General features: G+C 40.0%; 1 protein-coding gene across 1 annotated transcript in view; it reads right to left on the bottom strand.

Moving 5' to 3' along the window:
- The window catches only part of LOC126199668 (cAMP-dependent protein kinase type I-alpha regulatory subunit-like), a 226,049-nt gene extending 210,266 nt beyond the window's left edge, over positions 1-15,783 (bottom strand). Inside the window, exon 1 of the mRNA XM_049936596.1 lies at positions 15,703-15,783. Coding sequence (XP_049792553.1) covers positions 15,703-15,750 — 48 coding nt within the window. The 5' untranslated portion in view covers positions 15,751-15,783. The remainder of the gene's footprint in view (positions 1-15,702) is intronic.
- Between the last annotated feature and the right edge of the window lie 8,005 nt (positions 15,784-23,788).

Here is a 23,788-nt window from a genome sequence, read left to right as displayed (position 1 = left end):
AAAGAGGGAAGGAGAGGGAAAGACGAAAGGGTCATCCTTTCGTCTTTCCCTCTCCTTCCCTGTTTCCTGATGAGGCAACAGTTTGTTGTGAAAGCTTGAATTTTGTGTGTATATATATATATATATATATATATATATATATATATATATATATATATATATATATATATATATAGGGTTATTACAAATGATTGAAGCGAATTTACAGCTCTACAACAACTTTATTATTTGAGATATTTTCACAATGCTTTGCACACACATACAAAAACTCAAAAAGTTTTTTTAGGCATTCACAAATGTTCAATATTTGCCCCTTTAGTGATTCGGTAGACATCAAGCCGATAATCAAGTTCTTCCCACACTCGGCGCAGCATGTCCCCATCAATGAGTTCGAAAGCATCGTTGATGTGAGCTCGCAGTTCTGGCACGTTTCTTGGTAGAGGAGGTTTAAACACTTCACCATTAACAAAAAATGTTGCTTCATCACTGAAAACAAGTTTCGCACTGAACGCATCCTCTTCCATGAGCTGTTGCAACCGCGCCGAAAATTCAAAGCGTTTGACTTTGTCATCGGGTGTCAGGGCTTGTAGCAATTGTAACCGGTAAGGCTTCTGCTTTAGCCTTTTCCGTAAGATTTTCCAAACCGTTGGCTGTGGTACGTTTAGCTCCCTGCTTGCTTTATTCGTCGACTTCCGCGGGCTACGAGTGAAACTTGCCCGCACGCGTTCAACCGTTTCTTCGCTCACTGCAGGCCGACCCGTTGATTTACCCTTACAGAGGCATCCAGAAGGTTTAAACTGCGCATACCATCGCCGAATGGAGTTAGCAGTTGGTGGATCTTTGTTGAACTTCGTCCTGAAGTGTCGTTGCACTGTTATGACTGACTGATGTGAGTGCATTTCAAGCACGACATACGCTTTCTCGGCTCCTGTCGCCATTTTGTCTCACTGCACTCTCGAGCGCTCTGGCAGCAGAAACCTGAAGTGCGGCTTCAGCTGAACAAAACTTTATGAGTTTACGTATCTGTAGTGTGTCGTGACCATATGTCAATGAATGGAGCTACAGTGAATTTATGAAATCGCTTCAATCATTTGTAATAGCCCTGTATATATATTATCCCTCTTTCCTGATGAGGCAACAGTTTGTTGCGAAAGCTTGAATTTCATGTGTATGTTTGTGTTTGTTTGTGTGTGTATCGACCTGCCAGCACTTTCGTTTGGTAAGTCACATCATCTTTGTTTTTAGATATATTTTTCAGGAATGATATAACATATTTAAACACCATCTTAATATTCACTCAAACTGTATATACTTTTCTCTGTGAGATATAGTTTCAAATGATTTTTAAAAAAATTTAGGTCTGTTTCTTTTTTAATGATTTTGGGGAGTTTATTAAAAAACCTTTTGCCTGCTTCTTCAGGGGCAGTCATAGACAGTTTTAGATTTCTGTTTATCATGTAGTAATTTTCATTTTCTCTTTTACCTTGTTTGTGTACATCTTTATTTAGGAAGTGTTTATCGCTTGACCTTACTGCCATTATGCTTTGGTATATGTACAGTGAATATACTGTCATAATATTATAGTGTACAAAAGCTTGCCTATAGGACTGTCTTGGTGGTATTTCTGCAATGCATCTCACTGCCCTTTTCTGAATTGTGAATATTTTTTTTAAGTAGCCAGCTTGTGCACTTCTCCATATATGAACTGAATAATACAAAAGTGGGAAGACAAGTCCATAATACATTGATCTGAAGACTTTATCATTCACAGTCTTAGCTGTTTTATGCATGATGAAGATCTGTTTGTTTATCTTTTTACACAGTGCATCCATGAGCTCCCCCCATGCCAAATCCTACTCAGCAACCTGAACACATTAAGAGGATCAGATTATTATATCCTGACAACATTACAAATTTAACGCAAAAATTATCAGAACCTGAGTGGAACAGAGTATATAATTGTAATAACAACGATAATGCTTTTAACTTATTCATGAACATACTGTGGCGTAGAGCGCCATAAATATTGATATTTGTTCTGTGCGCATGTGTGCTATCTTTGAGGAGAGGGCTTTGGGGCAGGATGTTGGACGCTAACAGCAGTTAGCCTCCGGACTTGTATCTGTGTAGAAGCTAAGTGAGAATAAATCTGTATATGAGAGAATTCTAGTTGTTTACCTACAACTATACCATACCCCTCACTGATGACCCCGTTTTTGTGTAATACGCGTCCGAGTTACCGCCCGAAGGTTATTTACGCGCCTACCGCGTCGGGTTTCTCTGCGATCGCGAGGGCCTTTGTTCAGCTCCAGACAATGGCCTTTCAGCATTCACCGCTGCCCGGATTCCAGCAACATCTCTCCAGCACTCCTGCCGTCGTAGTGGACATGCCGCAAGAATCTTCGGAATCCTTCAGCCAGAACATACAGTGGAATTCATCGAGTGCCGCCAGTTTCTTCCAACCGCCAATGGTCGTGGACTCTGGCTTTGTTAGCCTGGACCTTCCCACGTGTTCTCCATAGAGTGTTGGTCGGAACATTCCTACTCCTGTGTCGAACACACAATTCAATACAGTTCGTGGCGTCGAGCGAGGTTTTGCTACTTTGGAAAATCCAGTAGTAAATTCAAACTCGAATCAGCTCCTGCCATGTGTGTATCCTTCCGCGCCGGCTAGTCAACAGGTGTTCAATGCTCGCCAAACAGCAAATATCACACCGAGTGTGCATCCTAATGGACATGTGTGGGATCCTTGTGTTGCTTCTAATCAGGTCAACAATTCTGTGCTGGACAGTAATTACTCCGACATCTACAACCAGCCCCACCACTCACGGTCAAGTGAATACTGTGTGCATAACAGACATTCATCGGCGTACTTAAGCACTTGTGGCTTCTCTCCGAGCTACCACGAATGCACAATGAGAATGCACATTTTGACTACGATCCTCACACCGTTCAAGCGTCCGTCGCTTCTCAGCCGCCCCCCCGGCGTCAAGTGAATTTCGCGATTCCCGCATTACGGGACGCCAATAATTCGGACTCGCAATCTTCTGCATGCTCTACTTCCGTCCGAAGTAATAGGCGCACCTCCGCAGTGACTGCAGTGCCGAATCTGCCAAAATTACCAGACTTCAAACACGCTCACCCAGAGTTCTGGTTTAACCTGGTTGAGCAAACATTCAATGTCTGTGCTTTGGACAACGACGCACGCTTCGCCTGCCTCATGAACCATCTTCACGACCGCGTCAATTTAATTTACGATCTGGTCAAAGCACCCCCCCTAGCAGGGAAGTATGCTGTGGCGAAACAGACGATACTGGAGCGCGTCTCTAAAACCAGGAGAGAAAATGTGCGACAGCTCATCTACGAAGAGCGTCTCGGCGACAGGTCTCCGTCCCAGCTGTGGCGGTGCATCCGTCTTCTCGTCGATGAGCAAGTTATGCCTGATGACACGCTTGTGGAAATCTGGACTGTAAAGCTGCCTTTGCCTGTCCAGACTGCAATCTCTGCGTATGAAGATAGGCCAGTAAATGAACGTTTACGCGCCGCCGACAGAGCATACTCCGCCAGGCAACGTGAGCTCCGTGCACTGCATTCTGGACGTGACCGCACTAAGACACTTTCTGACGCCACGCCCTTGTCTGGTGCTGCTAATAACAAGTTTGTTAAACTAACGGCCCTGCCTGCACCTTCAACTCCCTGCAACAACAGTGCATCGGCCTCTGTGGAAGACTCTGGGGCACATACTCCGTTACCTAGCAACTACCCACAGGAGCACAGGCCCGCCCAACCTTACTGTTTCTTCCACGCGAGATTCGGGGAGCAAGCTCGTAAATGGAGCAAGCTCGTAAATGCCAGTCACCGTGTTCTTACCCAAACTCCAACCGCAGGTAGGCTACGGTGCCACCTCCTGCGATGTAAACAACGGGCACCATCCCACGTTGCACTCCGTTTCGGACAATAACAGTAAGTGTGGTCAAGTCTATGTTTGCGATTTACGATCAGGTGTATGTTTTCTGGTAGACACTGGCGCAGACGTCTCTTTGCTGCCGGTTCGCCTAGCAACCAATAAAGTGCAACCACACAAAACAGTAGTTCGTGCAGTGAACTTGTCTATCCTACAGTGTTCGGGTTCCACTTTGTATATAGTGAAACTTTCGCCCGAGTGCAAGCTGGAGTGGACGTTTCTAGTGTCAACAATTGAAGAACCTATTCTCAGAATTGATTTCCTCAAGCACTATCAGTTGTCACTAGATTTTGTGCAAAATACTGTTTTTTACCCCTCCCTTAACAAACATATTCCTTTCGCTTCGCCGAGTGACAGTTCGGCTAACACCAAACATGTGTGCTGTGCTAAGAAGTGTGTAAACCTATTCTTGGTGCTGCAATCTTGGACAAACAAGTGGCTAGTGGAGTGCGCCAAGTCTTCGAAGTTGCGGATGGAATGTAAGGAAATGCTGCTGCATCTCCGCGACATACACCACGAGTTGGCCTCCACACAACAATGCCTCGCGGCACTACAAGCAGACGACTCGTCGGCTACAGACAAGGTCAGTCCGTGCCAATCTGGTGTTCCCGTGCCCGCGCACATTAACGACAATGTTGTGAACTCTGTAAACTGTGTCAGCACCCCCTTTTGTATTGATAGGGTATGTCCGAGTGCTCATGCTCCTTGCGTTCCGAATGGACAATTAACTTGCCAAGCTCGTGGCAATGAACTACGGCCATCTGCCTTCTGGCCATGCCCACTCGTGCCTACAAAGCTCGTAGCGGCACGGCCCGCTACCAAGAACCAGTGTACCAACCTCATCCATGTTAACACGTGTGCGGCCTTTACGCAGCCTACGAGCGGGTGGCACACCTGTACTTCCGTGCCCTCAGCGCCACAGCTTGGCCCGTCCGCCACTGCCTGCTCCGCTTCACGGACATCTGACTGTCGTGCCGCGCCACGTATTGCAGTAGTCACTAATGGCACAGTTCATCGGTTACGTCTAACCAATGGGCCGCCCATATCGCAACGCCCACGCCGCCTCAAGCCAGAATTTATGAAAATTGCAAATGAACAATTGGACGATCTGTTACAAAAGGGAATAATTGAACCTTCTTCCGGTTGCTGGGCTAGTCCTATCCTGTTTGACCAAAAGAAAGACGGTACTTCGTGTATGGTCGGAGACTATAGGCATTTAAATGCCCGCACCATCATTGATAAATATCCAGTTCCACACATCGCAGACTTCAATCATGTGCTCGCAAGTGCAAAGTACTTCTCTGTTTTGGACTGTAAGCACGCATTTCATCAGATTCCTATGGCTCCGGAGGACATTGAAAAGACTGCCATAACCACTCCCTTCGGGCTGTTCCAATACAAATTTATGCCGTTTGGGTTGAAAAACGCCCCCCAAACGTGGCAGCGTTTCATCAATCAAACTTTATCCCATCTAGACTTTTGTTTCGTATACATGGACGAAATATTGGTTTTTGCTTCTACTTTAGAACAGAGTAAGGAGCATGTTCAAGTCGTGACGGATATTTTAGCAGCCACTGGTATTGAACTGAACAATAAAAAGACTCAATTGCACCAGTCATCCGTCACATTCCTAAGTTATGTTGTGTCATCGGACGGTCTGACACCACCACAGGACAAGACCAAGCCTGTTCTCGAGATGCTATGCCCTCAGACCTATAGGGAATTACGCAGGTTCATCGGAACAGTTAATTATTACCGGAAACATTTGCCAGCCGCTTCTGCAGTGCAGGCTCCTCTCACAGATGCTCTCGCTGGCCCACAAACTTCTGGCACCCGCCAGGTACCATGGACACCAGACATGGACAAGGCATTTAATGAACTCAAACAGCTGTTGGCCTCCGCTGTCACTATTGCTCACCCACAGGCAGACGCCACAATGTTTATCACTACTGACGCTAGTGACAATGCTATCGGTGCAGTACTGAGTCAGACATACAACGATGTTACGACCCCCCTGCAGTTTTTCTCAAAAAAGCTAAACAACGCGCAGAAGAAATACTCAGCATTCGACAGAGAATTACTTGCAGTTTATGAGGCCATAAGACACTTCAGAACTGATGTTGAGGGACAAGATTTCTATGTGCTCACTGATCACAAGCCGTTGGTTCCTGCCATAAAAAATCCTGCGGCTGATCCGCCCCGACGCTTTCGTCACATCGATTACATCTTGCAATTTACAAATGACATTCGCTACATCCGAGGAGCGGACAATGTGGTAGCTGATTTTCTCTCGCGTGTTGGCGCTGTCACAACCTTAATTGACTTAACGGACCTACCCCGGTTGCAATCGGCAGACCCCGATACCATGCAGTTAATTTCAGACCACAGCTCCTCTCTCCAACCGGTACGCTCTACTTTCCCTGGAATATCTGACTTAGTGTGGTGTGATGAATCGACTGGTACGTTGTGGCCATTCATTCCTAAGCCCCTTCAATGCCAGGTCTTTGACAAACTACACACATTAGCACACCCCGGTGTCAAAGCTTCCACCCGTTTGGTAACTGAACGGTTTGTCTGGAGAGACATGCGCCGTGACTGTCAGTCTTGGGCAAGGGCATGCATGGTGTGTCAACAGAACAAAGTTTCCAGGCACACTTCTCCATCCCTTGGCTGTTTTGCCCAACTGCCAGGTGTATGGTCAATCTCTGGTTTTGCCTGGAGAATTAGTCACTCCGACCCCACTTCCACGGCCCTCTGAACTCCCTTCACTTCTCGAGAGGGTGCGCTTGCACTGCAGCAAAATTCAGCCGCCACCTCCGACTGCTCATACACCTCCACGCGTTTATGTACCGTGCACGCTAGACTCTTGTGAGTACGTGTTTCTCAGAGACGACTCAGTCAAAGCCCCGCTTCAGTCGCCCTACACAGGTCCTTACAAGGTCGTCAAACACTCTGAGAATAACATGGATCTCCTCATAAAAGACTCTGTAACCACGGTCTCACTCAACCGAGTGAAAGCAGCTTTCATTGAGCCTCAGGTGAACCTCCCTGATTCTGCCCCTATTTCTCCCACTCCTGCTTTGAGCGGCCATCCATCTTCCCACACCATGCATTTGGGTATTGATTCTCCACAGCGTGCTTCTCTGCCGAGCACTGCTCCTTCTCCAATTCGAGTGGCCAGTCTTTTCGGGGCTTCACTCCTCACAGCCCTCGCAGTCGAACTGCCAACCACTCGGATTCTACCATTGTGTTACCATCTTCGTGTGACATCTCTTTGTCACACCGTTCAATCCACGCTGGCTCCTCGTTGCCTTCGGTCACGCTCCCTCGTCTGTCAGCTGATCGCCCGAGGTTGTCTCCTGCGCAGTCCAGTGCACCTGCCACCCCCCTCTTAGCAGATGCTTCCCCCTGCCATGGCTTTCCCACACCTCCCTGCCTCCCTACCATTGCTCGTACAGGTGCCATCCAAGAATTCACAACACATGTGCACCCTGATGACATACATAAATTATCTGTTGTCGTAGATGGCGATACGGTGTGTGTGGTACTCGCGTGTGACAATACTGAGGGAGGAAGTGCAGAATCTCGTGTGGTGCGCCGCTTTAAATTGAGCAGAAGTGCTGCGTGTGGCAATTTGCGTGCCTTTGTTAGGCCTTCTGGCAAGGTGATTCTCCGTCTGCCGGCTGACGAAGTGCTACACCTCCACTCCAGGACGGGACGTCGTCTTCAGCCGCCGGCGTCGCTTGCTGACTTCACCGTCGACATACCGGGTTTCACCCCCCGGTCTCCTACCAGTCGACCGCTTCTGCCTGACGCAGAAGAACTGTGCGTTACCTTCCTAACTTCTCTCACCCCCCCCCCCCCCCCATTCACAGGGACGTACTCCATACTGGGCGGAGGGGGCTATGTGGCGTAGAGTGCCATAAATATCGATATTTGTTCTGTGCGCAAGTGTGCTATCTTTGAGGAGAGGGCTTTGGGGCAGGATGTTGGACGCTAACGGCAGTTAGCCTCCAGACTTGTATCTGTGTAGAAGCTAAGTGAGAATAAATCTGTATATGAGAGAATTCTAGTTGTTTACCTACAACTATACCATACCCCTCAATACTAACGAGCTTAGTTCAAAACTGTTGCCCACAAATAATCAAAAAGATGAAAATAGATGGTGCACCAAATAGGAAAAAGAAGCACTACTGGTTCACTCCTGAACTGCATGACCTGAGAAACACACTTCTTGCCCTACATAAAATGGCTAAAACTGGTAACCTAGAATCGAAGCAGAAGTATAAAGAAGCCAGGAAGAATTATAGGACTGAAATACAGACAGCAAAGCAGAGAGCCAATGATGCTTTCATTGAAAACTCCAGCAACAAATGCAAAGCAGCCTGGCAGGTAATAAACAAAATAGCAGGGAAGCATAAAAACAGACAAGAAATTCCAATAGTACCAGAAATACTAAATGAATTTTTTGCTAACAATACCAAGATCGAAGCTACTGCTACCTCTGCACCAGATGATGCAACTTCTGAAAGTTTTACCTACAACATTCCTGACCTAAATAACTTATCCTTTAAATGGAAACAGGTGACCTGCCAAACTGTATAAAAAGTCGTCACACACCTACATGGCTCATACAGTGAAGATCTCTATGGCATCTCCAACATCATCTTGAAACAAATAATTGACATTATTGTTGCCCTCTTACCTTTCTGATTAATAGTACTTTTACAGCTGGAAAATTTCCTGATGTCCTGAAGGCTACTATTGTTATCCCAATCTATAAAAAAGGAGAAAAAAACAAACCTGAAAGTTACCGTCCAATATCCCTCATACCTATATTATCCAAATAATAGAGTGCTGCATTAAAACACAACTTTGCAACTACTTTGCTGAACAAAATCTTTTTTCCTCTTTGCTCTTTGGTTTTAGACCAGGATTGTCTACAATAAATGCAGTAGAAACTCTTGTGACAGACATACTTGATGGCTTCGAGAACAATTCCATCACTTGTGCTGTACTACTAGATCTGAGTAAAGCATTTGATACTGTATCCCATGAAATACTAATAAATAAACTAGAGTGCTATGGTGTCAAAAATAACGAACTGGCACTAATCAGATCATACTTGACAAACAGAACTCAGGTAGTTATAGTAAATAGCCAGCATTCAAATGCCCTACCAGTTGTAACAGGCGTGCTACAAGGCTCAGTGCTTGGACCTTTTCTCTTCCTGGTATACATGAACGACTTGCCTACTTTCATGCTTCACAAGTCAATAATATATGCTGGCGACACAACCCTGATAACCTCAGATAACAAATTGGAGGAAGTGAAGAAACAAACAAAAGTAATGCTTGAAAAGTCTGCCGTATGGCTCCACAGTAACAAGCTGATACTCAACAGTAGCAAGACTGAAACTATGTAGTTCTTCTTGCACAATCTACAGGAAAAATTAAATGAGTCTGACTCTGTAAGACTTCTAGGAATCCACCTGGACCCGAAATTAACATGGAATACCCACACGGAATGGTTATGTACCAGACTATCTAGGGTAGTCTTTTTGTTAAGGAAACTAAAAGCAGTAGTTAGCAGAAAACAACTTTTATCTTCTTATTATGTCTTCTTTGAATCTCACTTACAGTACGGAATAAAATTATGGGGCAACTCATCTGGTGCTCAGACAGTGTTCAAGTGGCAGAAGAAAGCAATTAGAGCAATTACAGGTATTAAAAGCGAAGAATCATGTCGAAAGCACTTTAAGGAACTTAACATCTTAATGTTACCTTCTCTGTATATAAAAACGTGTCTTCTTTCCATAAAAAAAAAACAAATACATACTCCAGAACGTATGTTCATTCACATGATACCAGATATAAAAACAATCTTGATGTAGACTTTACTAGGCTGTCTAAGGTCCAAAGTAGCTTTAAACAAACAGGATTAAAGCTATATAATAAGTTACCACCATCACTGAAAGACCTACAAGGTGATGCCTTCAAGAAGCAGCTTCACAAATGGTTAGCTGATAAGTGTATCTACGATGTAAAGGAATTGGAATAAAGTAGAGAGTGAGAGTAACTATGGTGTAAAGGAATTGGAATGTAGTATAGAGTAACTTTGATGTTAATGAATTGGAATGTAGTAGAGAGTAACTATGATGTTAAGGAATTATAATGTAGAGAATAACTCTTTATCCTCATGTAATGTAATCTGAATGTACATAGTTTCCCAATTTTAGATTCACTATCAAATGTAATGTCAAAACTGTCTATTTCAACAAATGTTGGCTAATGACAAGTAATAAATAAATAAATGTCTATTATAGTTCCTAGAAAGTTTGTGTTGGTTACTTCTTTAATAGTCTTTCCATTTATATTAACATTTATATTATAATTTTCACTATGCTTGGTCTGAAATACTACATTCATCGTTTTAGACTGATTCATAAACAGGTTGTTTTGTGTTAAATATTTATTTGCATTTTCGATATTCAGGTGTGCTTCCTTCTCAAGCTCCTACTTTGTGTCAGCTGTGCAAATGATTGTTGTGTCATCATCATACATTATAAGTTTCTGATTTATATAGCTAGGGAAGTCATTTACGTATAGTATTGGCCCAAGCACCAACCCTTGCGGCACACCGTGTTTAACTGTTTGCAATTCTGATCTGTAGTTTGTTATATTTCCCCCACTAGTATGTCTGATTTCCGTACATTGTTTCCTATTTGTAATGTATGATTTAAGTATGTCATAGCGTTTTCCTCTAATTCCATACTGATATAATGTCATCATTAATTTTAAGTGGTTCACACAATCAAAGGCCTTAGATAGGTCCATAAAAATCCCACAAGTCTATTGTTCCCTGTCAAGTAGATTAAGAATGTGTTCAATTATATCTGTTGATGCTGTTTTTGTTGACTTCCCTTCTCTGAACCCATGTTGTGATGAATGCAGTATACTGTTCTTTGTTATAAAACTTACAATTCTACTCTTTATTATAATTTCATAGATTTTAGCAAATGTTGAGATCAATGATATTGGCCTGTAATTTCCTAATTCATCCCTGTTCCCTTTCTTAAATATTGGCTTCACTTTACTTACTTTCAGTGAATCTGGAAATATACCCTCTTCTATCGCAGCATTCAGCATGTGTCAGTGGTTTTAATATACATTCTCTACGTTCTTTTATGAGATGTGATGTGACACCATCCAAGCCAGATGAATGTTTAATTTTAAGTTGTTGTGTTAGGTTTGACACTTCTGTATCTGTTGTAGGTATGAAAACCATAGTATGATTTGTATGTGGGGGGTTTAACAATTTACTTACTGCATTTGTTTTATTTTGTCTTATTAATTCGTCTGCTACAGTAATATAATATCTGTTAAAAGTATTTCTAGAAGGTTTTCATTGCTTTTCCCACTCATCAGTGGGCAGATGTCCTCTGCCCGATTTGTTACTTTTCCTCTCTCTTCATTAATGAAAGACCATAAACCTTTTGAGTAGTTCTTTCGCTTATCTATAGACATCCTGATGAATGATGCTTTAGTTTCTCTGATAAAACTAAAGTAATCTTTCTTTTATATTTTATACAGTGTGTTGTAGGCCTCAGTATTTTTTGTTTGGAGAGGTCATAATACACTCTCAGATTATTTCTGGCATGGATTACTTCTCCAGTCACCCAGCTTTTCTTCTTTTGTTGCTTTTTGACAAGCCCTTTGCTAACAGGACATGTAACATAATAATAATAATTGAATAAAGAAAAAAACTGGTTCCATTTGGTGTTTGCTTCTTTAGCTGCAGCGACAGCTTCTGGTGGTCAACTGTAGCAAATGCTTTAGACAGGTCTAGGAAAAGGCCAGTTACATAGCTGTTCTCATCTAGTGCTTCTAAAACTGTTTTTGCAAATTGTGCTATTGTCTGTACCTCTACCAGGCCTGAAACCATGCTGGTCATTGCAAAGGAGGTTGAATTTACTTAGATAGCTCAAAAGCCTGTTTTTCATTATTGTTTCTATCACTTTGGAAAAGCAAGACAATACGGCTATTGGTCTGTAGTTTTCAATGTTTTCTACGTCACCTTTCTTCTGAACTGGTAAAATTTTGGCATGCTTCAGATAGTCAAGGAAGCAACAGGTTTTGAAGGATTCATTTATGATTTCTGTTAGTGGAGCTTTGATACCGTTTATGAATTTTTTCAGCACGCACATTGGGATTTCATCTAAACCTGCCGAGTTTTTGTTCTTTAATAGCCTTACAACATTGCATACTTTCTCCTCAGTAGTTGGAAGCAATACCGTTGAGTTTGCTATATGCTTCTGTATTGGTTGATTAGCACCTTTTGGAAAATTTTTCTGTAAGTTCTTTGCAATGCTGCTAAAGAAGGTATTCACATAATTTGCTAATTCTTTCGGGTCACTTTCTAAGTTTTCCTTGTTCCTGATTTGTGTGTTTGTACCTCTCTGCTTCACAGTTCCTGTTTCTTGTTTCACTACTGCCCATGTAGCTTTACTTTTATTATTGGCTAAATTTATGAACCTATCGTTGGCTGATTATTTTTCAGTGTTGAGTACCTTCCTGTAGATCCTTTTGTAGTTTTTGTAGTAGTGCAAAAAAACTGGATCACTATTGTCCTTTTTAATGGAGTTTAGGTATTTACAAGTTTGAGCACTTTTTCTAATTCCTTTAGTAATCCATTTATTGTTGGTGGGTGTTCCAATGGGAATTAATGCTTTGGGGAATGTTTCTCCAAATTTTAATTTAAACTCAAGACATAAAATTGGAGAACTTGCTATTCACTTTAGTTTCTATGTATACTCCTTCCCAACTTTCATGTGCTAACTTTAAGGAAAACTCTTGCAAAGCTGATGGAGAGTAGACTCTTTTACATACATGCGGTTTTGATTCTTTTTTACACAAGCTTTTACTTTTATAATGTGACATAGATGGTCAGACAGTCCCAGATTTTTGATAAGAACATCACAGTTTTCTCGGGTCGACAGAAGCGTCCGATCCCATGCGTCGGCTTTGACCCGTGACGTAAGGGTGTTGTCATGTATGAAGTCATGACGGCGCGGAGTTTGGTTTGAGTGTGGCATGTTTGTAGATGTCGTCGTGTTGTGGTTTGTTGTGCTCTCTGATGGTATGTTCAGGGTTTTCGATCGTGTGGTGTAATGGGCTCAGTTTGCTTTTGCTCATCATCCAGAATTGTTAGTGTGTCAGCTGTGTTTGTAGTGGAATTCGTTTCAGTGAGTTAACGATGTTGTGTGAAGGTTAATTTAGTGGTCGCTGTACGTCGTGTGGTAATTTTAGTAAAATTAATCGGTTGTTTTTCTTCAGGAATGGATATGACGGATAAAATTAAGTGCGCAGGTCAAGGGAAGTGTTCGATCCCGATGTGTGGCTGTGTATGTTGGTATCAGGAGATGTTTTTGAGCTATATAGGCCAAGGGAAGTGTTTGATCCTAATTTATGGGATCGGGGGCTGCTGTTGAGCTACATAGGTCAAGGGAAGTGTCCGATTCCAGATGATATTGTTTAGTGGTATTTGGGGAGTTTTGTGATTTCGGTTTTTTCGTCTTTTTGTGTGGTTTTGTATAGGGGTGGGCGTCTAAATTTGTTTATATTTAGTTTGGCCCCCACCCAAAACACCCCATTTCCCGCGCTTGTCCCGTTAGTGTCATTAGGCTTCTTGTGGAAAGTGTGTGTGTTTGTTTTTCGATGTATTTTCGTCCTCACAATGTGTACATAACGACTTTTTATGCGCCATATTGGAATCGTGGTTTATGGTCGTTTCCGCCATATTTGTGACGTCATGGGTCAAAGCAGACGGGCGGGATCGGACGCTTCCGTATTTCCGTTTTCTCTGCCTACATCCGTAGCTACATGGTCAATGGTAGATGATTAATGTGTGGTTACCCTTGTTGCACAGTTGGTCAGACAGTCCCAGATTTTTCACAAGTACATCACAGTTTTCTCTGCCTACATCTGTAGCTACATGGTCAATGGTAAATGATGAATGTGTGGTTATTCTTGTTGCACTGTTTACTAGTGATGATAGACCAAAACTATGTAGGATATTCATAAATGTGTTAATGGTGTCATCTGTTTTAGTTGCATTTATGTTAAAGTTCCCACACAAAAGTATATTATGCTTCAGAGTCAAAGCTAGTTCTAGGCTTTGTATAAGTTTTGAAAAGATTATCTCAAAATTACCACTGGGAGAACGATATACACATAATATAGTTAGTTTCTTGGGAATATTTATAGAAACTATCTCTATTGCTGACACTTCAAAGTCTTTGTCTATCATTTCTGACTTTAAATTCAATGCCGTTCTTAAGATAAATACATGATCCTCCACCTTTCATTGTGTTTCTGCAATAAGCACAACACGTGTCGAGAATTTGTTCCCATTTTCAAGTTTATTTATTTACATTATTATGTTTGTTGATATTTGCATGTGTGTTTGTCTGCCTCTGTTACATCTTCTTGAAATGAGAAACTATTGTGATTCCTCCATTATCACACACACACAAATCAGCTCTTACACAAGTGAGTACGTGGAACATAATATACACACAACACAATCTGACACCTCAGCAACTGACTTCTTAAGACCCACGTTTACATCGCAATGAGAATTAACTTACAACAAACAGGTCAAAAATGGTAAAAAAAATTCAAGTATCACAATAATCCCATTCGGTATGTAACCCTGTAATAAGGGAAGTCTGCGTTCACTATTCTCATTATTTACCAAACAAGGAATCGCTGTCAAAATTTGTAGAATACCGAACACAACTGTAGCTCATGGTCACTGACTTTACTGAAATATGTTACGCAGAACGTTCGTTAAGTTCCAGACAAATATGAAAAATATACCTTTAATCCTCGAGCGGGTACGCCGTTTTTCATTACATGCGCGAGGGCGCGGATTAGTTGTACACATGTAAGTAAGAGCTGTCTTTATATTGCACACTTTACTCAAACAACGATAACATAACCTTACATTCATGAGCTGAAACACTCTTCAATTAAAACAATGATAAAACAAAGTTTCATTATATTACTCTATTGCCGTGTGCAAGTGTTAACCCCACAGTAGTGACCCCCTCGGAACATTAAACAGCGCAACTACGTCAGGTCTCCAACCACTTATACAAATACTAATCATCTCGTAGACAACTGCCTCACTGTGGAATTCTGCCACTTGCTCGTAACGTGGGTCATTTCCTTGAACGAACTGTAAATTTGTTATCACGTAGCTCCCAGTTTATTTTGTATTACTGATGCTCAATTGGATGAAAGACAACATAACTTATCAGTCTGACAGCTTAAGCAGTAATGAATGAAAATGTACGGGCTCGCAATTGTAGAACATCAATGCAACGGTACAAGGCAATGTTGTTTGTAGCCAGCGTGCTACACATAATAGGTGCGCCCGCACTAGGATTAATCATATACACACATTGTCAACTGAACGATGAGCCCCGACAAAGCGCATCTTCCGCTTAGAGCGGCTACCAATGTATTTCATATTTATTTGCCTGCAGACAGCTGTTGTGTTGTATAGGCATCATCAGATGGTTATACAAATGATTATAAATAATGTCAGTAAACAGCTGCACATACATAAATTTCATAGCAACCGTAAACTATGAAGTAGTGTACGAGCACGCACAGAACCACTTGTCTTAAAATCGCCTACGTATCCGTCAGTTATGTATTTCGAAGCCTTACCGTGACCTCTTCTACTGAAGCCGCACTTGTGGTGGTTCTTGACGACATTATAAATACTTGGGTTTTACCTCCTTTTCTAATTTATACTATGATTCTTAAAGGGATGATGACGATTATTCAGGTTTTCGAGAGACTTTTTGCACATGAAACCACTTCAGTGCAGTGACAGATCACAGTAAAAGTATCTTCACAACGAATTTTTTGTTTGCTACGCAACAATACACGTACGGAAAAAACTGGAAGGGTAGGAGAGAGTGCGTGAATTGTTTTCTTCGACTCTTTTAGTCACTGCTGCGTAATAATAATATCTTTGTTCACTCCATATACTCTTCTGTTGTAGCTTCGCTTTTCCTGTTTATTATTAAATTTTATATCCTTATCTGTCCTTTACATATAAATATTGGAGTACATTGTCGTAGGTTTTAATGTTGGGTTCAGTTAGCAAGGACTTCACTGACATTGGTTGTGGGATTTTATTCTCGATAGCAAATGCTAAAAACTTGTTCCTCGCGTACTATATTTTCTGTATTGACATTATATACTTTCGTATGTCCCTGAGTAGTATCATCACAAGAACAGGCTGTTGTTTGGTTTATATGCAGTCGATGTAAGTGCTCTGGAAATATCCTGTGATTCCACTCAAAGTGGATGTTGCTTGCCGAGGTCAACAAAAGTACTGAAACCAAGGCCGTTTCGGAAATCGTGATAATAATAATAATAATAATAATACCCCATGGAGGCCCGGGAAAAGAATAGGCCTCTGGTATGTTCTGCCAGTCGTAAAAGGCGACGAAAAGAACAAACCACTAATAGGGCTAACCCCCATTTTAGTGTAATTAATTGGTTCAGGAGAGAACTAATGAAGCCTCGGACAAGTGCTTTCATGGTCGGGGACGACGCCTCACCCTTATGCCCGTCCACAGTGGTAACGACACTGCTAGCCATACGGAAAATGATTTAAATCCAAATAGAGGTGTTTTGCAGGATATTCTTCCTGCAATCACTGTAGTAGGAAAACAAAGACAGAGGATGAGATGGTCAGATGAAGTTAACCGACACCTCATATTCTGTTATTACCAAGCAACAAACCTAGGAACCAACACAACTGGATACAGATCACAAGTATACACAACATTTATTACCAGATACCCAGAATTAAAATTTTAACATAATAACGACTAGCTGATCAGATCCGTGTAATAATAAAAAATAACAGGATACCCCAGTCAGAATAAGAAAACATCAAACAACAAGTACAACAAATACTGGAACAAAATAATGTGCAATCAGAAGAAGAAGAAAATACAGTAACAGACTCAAACATCCCAGAGCAAACAAACAAAGAACAACACGCATCAGTTAAACAATAAGAGGAAAACGAAATCTTAAGACAGCCACCAGAACAAGCACAAATAGAACACGAAGTGACACACATGATAGATATAGAAGAAAAATTTCAGCTGACATATATACAATACAAAGACACAAATACAGACATTAGACCATTCTTGCATAGACCGCCAAATAACCCACAAGTCGAAACAACAATAAAAACTATCAACACAATCTTACACAACAAAATAAATGAAAACACAACTATGGAAGAGTTACAACTACTGGTTTATATAGGAGCACTCACTACACTAAATATACACACTAGGCAGAGATCAGAACCAACCAACACACAGAAGAAACCCACAAAACCAGCATGGCAACACAGGCTACAGATCAGAATAGAAAAACTGAGAAAAGACATCGGACAGTTAACACAATTTATAAGAAATGAAATGTCAGAAAAAAAAACGAAAAAGGTTAAGTAAAATCTCACAACAAGAAGCGATAGAGCAATTAGATGAAAAGAAGCAGAAATTACAAGCATTTGCCAAACGACTTAGAAGATACAAAAAAAGAGAAAATAGAAGGAAACAAAACCAAACATTCAACACAAACCAAAAGAAATTTTATCAGACAATAGATAACACACACATTAAAATAGACAATCCACCAAACATAACAGACATGGAACACTTCTGGAGCAACATATGGTCAAACGTGGTACAACATAACAGGCATGCACGGTGGATACAAGCAGAAACAGACACATACAAGATGATACCACAAATGCCTGAAGTGATAATTTTGCAACATGAAGTCAGCCAAGCAATTAATTCTACGCACAATTGGAAAGCCCCTGGAAAAGATAAAATAGCAAATTTCTGGCTAAAGAAGTTCACCTCAACACATTCACATCTAACTAAATTATTTAACTGTTACATTGCAGACCCATACGCAGTCCCTGATACACTTACACATGGAATAACTTATCTGAAATCTAAAGATCAAGTAGACACAGCAAACCCAGCAAAATATCGCCCCATAACACGCCTACCAACAATATACAAAATATTAACTTCAGTCATTACACAGAAATTAATGACACATACAACACAGAACAAAATTATAAATGAAGAACAAACAGCCTGCTGCAAAGGAGCACGAGGATGTAAAAAGCAACTGATAATAGATGCAGAGGTGACATATCAAGCTAAAACTAAACAAAGGTAGCTACACTACGCATACATTGATTACCAAAATGCTTATGATAGTGTACACCACTCATGGTTACTACAGATATTGGAAATATACAAAGTAGATCCTAAATTGATACAGTTCCTAAACATAGTAATGAAAAATTGGAAAACCACACTTAATATCCAAACAAATTCAAATAATATCACATCACAGCCAATACAGATTAAGTGTGGAATATACCAAGGAGACTCATTAAGTCCTTTCTGGTTTTGCCTTGCTCTGAACCCACTATTCAACATGCTAAATAATACAAATTATGGATATAATATTACTGGAACATACCAACACAAAATCATTTGCTATACATGGATGATGTAAAACTACTGGCAGCAACAAATCAACAACTCAACCAATTACTAAAGATAACAGAAGTATTCAGCAATGATATAAATATGGCTTTTGGAACAGACAAATGTAAGAAAAATAGCATAGTCAAGGGAAAACACACTAAACAAGAAGATTACTTATTGGATAACCACAGCGACTGCATAGAAGCAATGGAAAAAACAGATGCCTATAAATATCTAGGACACAGGCAAAAAATAGGCATAGATAATACAAATATTAAAGAAGAACTAAAAGAAAAATATAGACTAAGACTAACAAAAATACTGAAAACAGAATTGACAGCAAGAAACAAGACAAAAGCTATAAATACTTATGCTATACCAATATTGACCTATTCATTTGGAGTAGTGAAATGAAGTAACACAGAACGAGAAGCAGTCAATACACTAGCACGATCACAATGCCACAAATATAGAATACATCACATACATTCAGCAACAGAAAGATTCACATTAAGCAGAAAGGAAGGAGGAAGGGGATTTATCGACACAAAAAACCTACATTATGGACAGGTTGACAATTTAAGAAAATTCTTTATAGAACGAGCAGAAACTAGCAAAATACACAAAGCAATCACTCATATAAATACATCGGCTACACCGTTGCAATTTCATAACCACTTCTACAACCCTTTATATCACATAACATCAACAGATACAAATAAAGTAAATTGGAAAAAGAAAACACTATATGGCATGCACCCGTATCATCTAACACAGCCACACATCGATCAAGTCGCATCCAACACAAGGCTAAAAGAAGGCAATATATACAGTGAGACAGAAGGATTCATGGTTGCAATACAGGATCAAACAATAAACATCAGATATTACTGCAAGCATATTATTAAAGATCCCAATACCACAACAGATAAATGCAGACTTTGTAAACAACAAATAGAAACGGTAGATCACATCACAAGCAGATGTACAATACTAGCAAATACACCAGAAGACATGACAATGTAGCAAAAATAATACATCAACAACTTGCCATACAACATAAACTAATAAAACAGCACGTTCCCACATACAAGTATGCACCACAAAATGTACTCGAGAATGATGAATACAAATTATACTGGAACGGAACCATTATAACAGATAAAACAACACCACATAACAAACCTGACATCATACTCACCAATAAAAAGAAGAAATTAACGCAACTAATCGAAATATCCATACCCAATACAACAAATATACAGAAGAAAATAGAAGAAAAAATTGAAAAATACGTCCAACTGGCTGAGGAAGTCAAGGATATGTGGCATCAGGATAAAGTTGACATTATACCAATTATACTATCAACTACACGAGTCATACGACACAATATCCACCAGTACATCAACGCAATACAGCTACATCAAAATGTATATATACAACTACACAAATCTGTAATTATTGATACATGTTCAATTATCCGAAAGTTCCTAAGTACAATGTAACATATACCGCACATTTAAAAGGAAGTCACGCTTGATCAAGGTCCGCGTCACTTTCCATTTTTAACCAGACATAATGTCTGAGAAAGGAAAGAAATAATAATAATAATAATAAAATTTTATTTTCGTTCAGCTCATTACAGCAATAGACAAAGTCATGAGCATACATTTCTCAATGTAATTTAGTTTGCTTGAAATGGGTAAAGGTAGAAACCACATGTTACAAAGCATCTTCATAAAATTCGTCAACAGTGTAAAATGGATTGTTTACTAGTAGCTTATACAATTTGGCTTTAAAAATATTTACGGGCAATTCTTTAAAATCTTTGCTTAGTCCGTTAAACATTCTTAGTCCAACAACTAGGTAGGAGATCTGTGTTTTACATAGTCTATGATGAGGCATGTCTACACATGTTCTGTTTCTAGTATTATAGCTATGAATATCAATTCTTAATACAAACTTGGAAACATTATTTTTAATGTACAACAGCACATTATAAATGAAAATGTTTACTACTGTCAGACATTGCAATTTAAAGAACAGAAGTTTACAGTGCTCTGATTTACCAGAATCAGTAATTATTCTTAATACTTTTCTTCTGCAAAAGCAGAATGACATTTATGTGACAACTACTACCCCACAATAAAATTCCATATGATATAACGCTTTGGAAGAAAGCAAAATATGCTGATCTTACATAATTATCTGGAACATATACTTTTAAAATCCTGATTAGATAAATGACTCTTGAAAGTCTACCCAATATATTTTTGATGTATGATGTCCAGGTCAATTCGTTGTCAATATTAACACCTAAAAATTAATTGGTTTCTAATTCATGATGGTTAGAGATCTTCTTCAACCTAAAGTAAAGTTCCTGTGTTTTATTTCGTTTAGCAAGAAACCATTCGCTCTGAACCATAATGAAGATTCAGCAAGAGTATTTTCGGTCAGTGTTATCAGTGGGGCTAGATTGAAAGTTGTGTCATCAGCTTACAATATTGTGTGGGAATTTATGAATAAAGGCAGACCATTAATCATTAACAGAAACAATAAAGGTCCGAACACTGACCCTTGTGGCACTCCAGACCTAACATAAACCAAATTTGAGTTCTCTCTACCAATGCACACAACTTGTTGGTGGTTCTCTAGGTAAGATTTAAACAAATATACACTGTTGTTATCAAAACCAAAGCAGAGTAGCTTTAGTATTATGCTCTACACAATAAAAAGCTCTGCTCAGGGCACAAAACGTACCCTGGGCGTAGCCCCCGGCCTCAAACATATCTTGGACAAATTTTACTAAGGAATCCATTGCGTTAGTTGTGGATTTACATTTCCTAAATCCAAATTGCTTATAACTGATTACATCTGATTTTCTCAAGTGAATACTAACTTGATTGGATATTATTGTTTCAAACTTTTTGGAAAAACGGGAGTGATGGATACGGGCCTACAGCTAGTGGGACAATTCTTTTCACCTTTTTCATATATGTGGGTACAACTCTGTAAGTTTTTAGTTTATTAGGAAACTTACTTTCAACAAGACATTTATGTACACAGTAAGTTACTGCCTCAGGCATGGATGTGTGTGATGTCCTTAGGTTAGTTAGGTTTAACTACTTCTAAGTTCTAGGGGACTAATGACCTCAGACGTTGAGTCCCATAGTGGTCAGAGCCACTTGAACCATTTTTTTGAACACAGTAAGTTAAAGAATAAATTATACAGTCAATAACATCTTTCAGCAAATTACATGACAAATCATAGTAATCAACATTAGCTGAAGGTTTGAAATTTTTCACTATATTCAGGATAGTATTTGGACAAACTTCCGTGAAAATGAAAGTGCTCAGGAAAGACATTTCTAAGCATTTGTCCATGATACTAAGTGCAGTTGCAGGAGGTTTTCTTTATTGAACTAATAATTTCTTCAACGGACTGGATAAATTTTTTTAAAAATTCTTCTGAGGTTACGGCAATATCATCTTTTTGTTTAGTGTGGGCAACAGAATTAATTAGACTTCAGGCTTTTTTGCGTTTGCTTTGGGACTTTTCAATGTTTATTATATTATGTTGTTTCTTTCCTTCACGGATTGCCTGCCTATACTTATGCTAAATTCTAGTATAAAGTTCTTTACACACTTCTGATTTACCATTTTTGTACAGGCCAGAATGTAGAATAAGAGTATTTTCCAGTTGCCCTAACAGTATACCATTATTTGTTTTCCCTTTTTTGTAATTACTCCTAATATTTTTCAGAGGGACGTTATTTCCGAATATATTTAAAAATACAGAGAAAAACTCAGTGAAAACAATATCAGAGGAACATTGTTGAAGCCTACTAAAAAGGGAGTCCCAACTGAAACAACTGAGGGCATGTCTAAACCTGAAAGAGATTTTCAATCTACAGTGGAGTGTGCCCTGATATGAAACTTCCTGGCAGATTAAAACCATTTGCTGGTCGAGCCTCGAACTCAGCACCTTTGCCTTTCACGGGCAAGCCCTCCACCAACTGAGCTATCCAAGGACGACTCACAACCACTCCTCACAGCTTCAATTCTGCCAGTACCTCATCTCCTACGTTCCAAACTCCACATAAGCTCTTCTGTGAATCTTGCAGTACTAGCACTCCTGGAAGAAAGGATATTGTGGAAACATGTCTTAGCCACAGCCTGCGGATGTTTTCAGAAAGAGATTTTCACTCTGCAGCGGAGTGTGCACCGATATGGAACTTCCTGGCAGATTAAAACTGTGTGCCAGACCGAGACTCGAACTCGGGACCTTTGCCTTTTGCGGCCAAGCGCTTACCCGCGAAAGGCAAAGGTCCCGAGTTTGAGTCTCAGTTCGGCATACAGTTTTAATCTGCCAGGAAGTTTGATGTCTAAGCCTATCCATCCTCTCTCTATACATTGGTCTAGTAGTAAGTTACATTACTAATACTAATACATAAAGTATCATGATTTGAGAAATACTAATTATATCAGTATACATACAAGTTCTCTTAATATCTGTAAATACATTGTCTAGACAGGCAGAGCTCCTTGTAGGTTTACAGTTGAAATAGTATAGGTTACATTGTTGAAGCAAATTTATGAGCTCTGTCACAGTTTTTTTGCCCTACAGAACATTAAAGCTTGAATTGACATCCCCTCCAATGACAATATTATATTTCTTCCATTTTGGTATATCGAACTACATTAGGAGGTCCTCAAATTTATCAAGGAAGACATGTGGGTCACCACAAGGTGGCCCGTACAGTGCTACTACTACTACTACTACTAGCTAAATACTCTCAATTACTAGTCCTGATATTTCAAAATGTAGTTCAGGACAAAGGGTGTTGAGATCTATCCTACCACAGATTGGTGCAAGAGATGTTTTTGCATATATTGCTACACCTCCATGTAAGTGATGTTCTCTACAGTAGCAACTAAGTAATGTGAAATCATTCAGTACTTTATGTCAATGTTCACTTAAATACAAAATATCCATCATGTTTTCACTGGAAAATTCATTAACTACCAAACTTTTGTCTGGAATACCCTGAATGTTGAGGAAACCTACTTTAAATTATACTTGCAGCATTGCTTTATTTGCGTCTTTACTTAGTTGATGCAACCTAATGTTACCATATCAAAGTTGACGAGATAGTGTCCCTTTACTACTGGAACAACCACCCGGGTTTGTGCCTATAAGTTTT

Source organism: Schistocerca nitens, chromosome 8, assembly GCF_023898315.1.
Source record: "Schistocerca nitens isolate TAMUIC-IGC-003100 chromosome 8, iqSchNite1.1, whole genome shotgun sequence".
NCBI classification, from domain to species: Eukaryota; Metazoa; Arthropoda; class Insecta; order Orthoptera; family Acrididae; genus Schistocerca; species Schistocerca nitens.
Note: the sequence above shows the minus strand (reverse complement) of the source record. Positions and strands in the feature narration are given on the sequence as shown.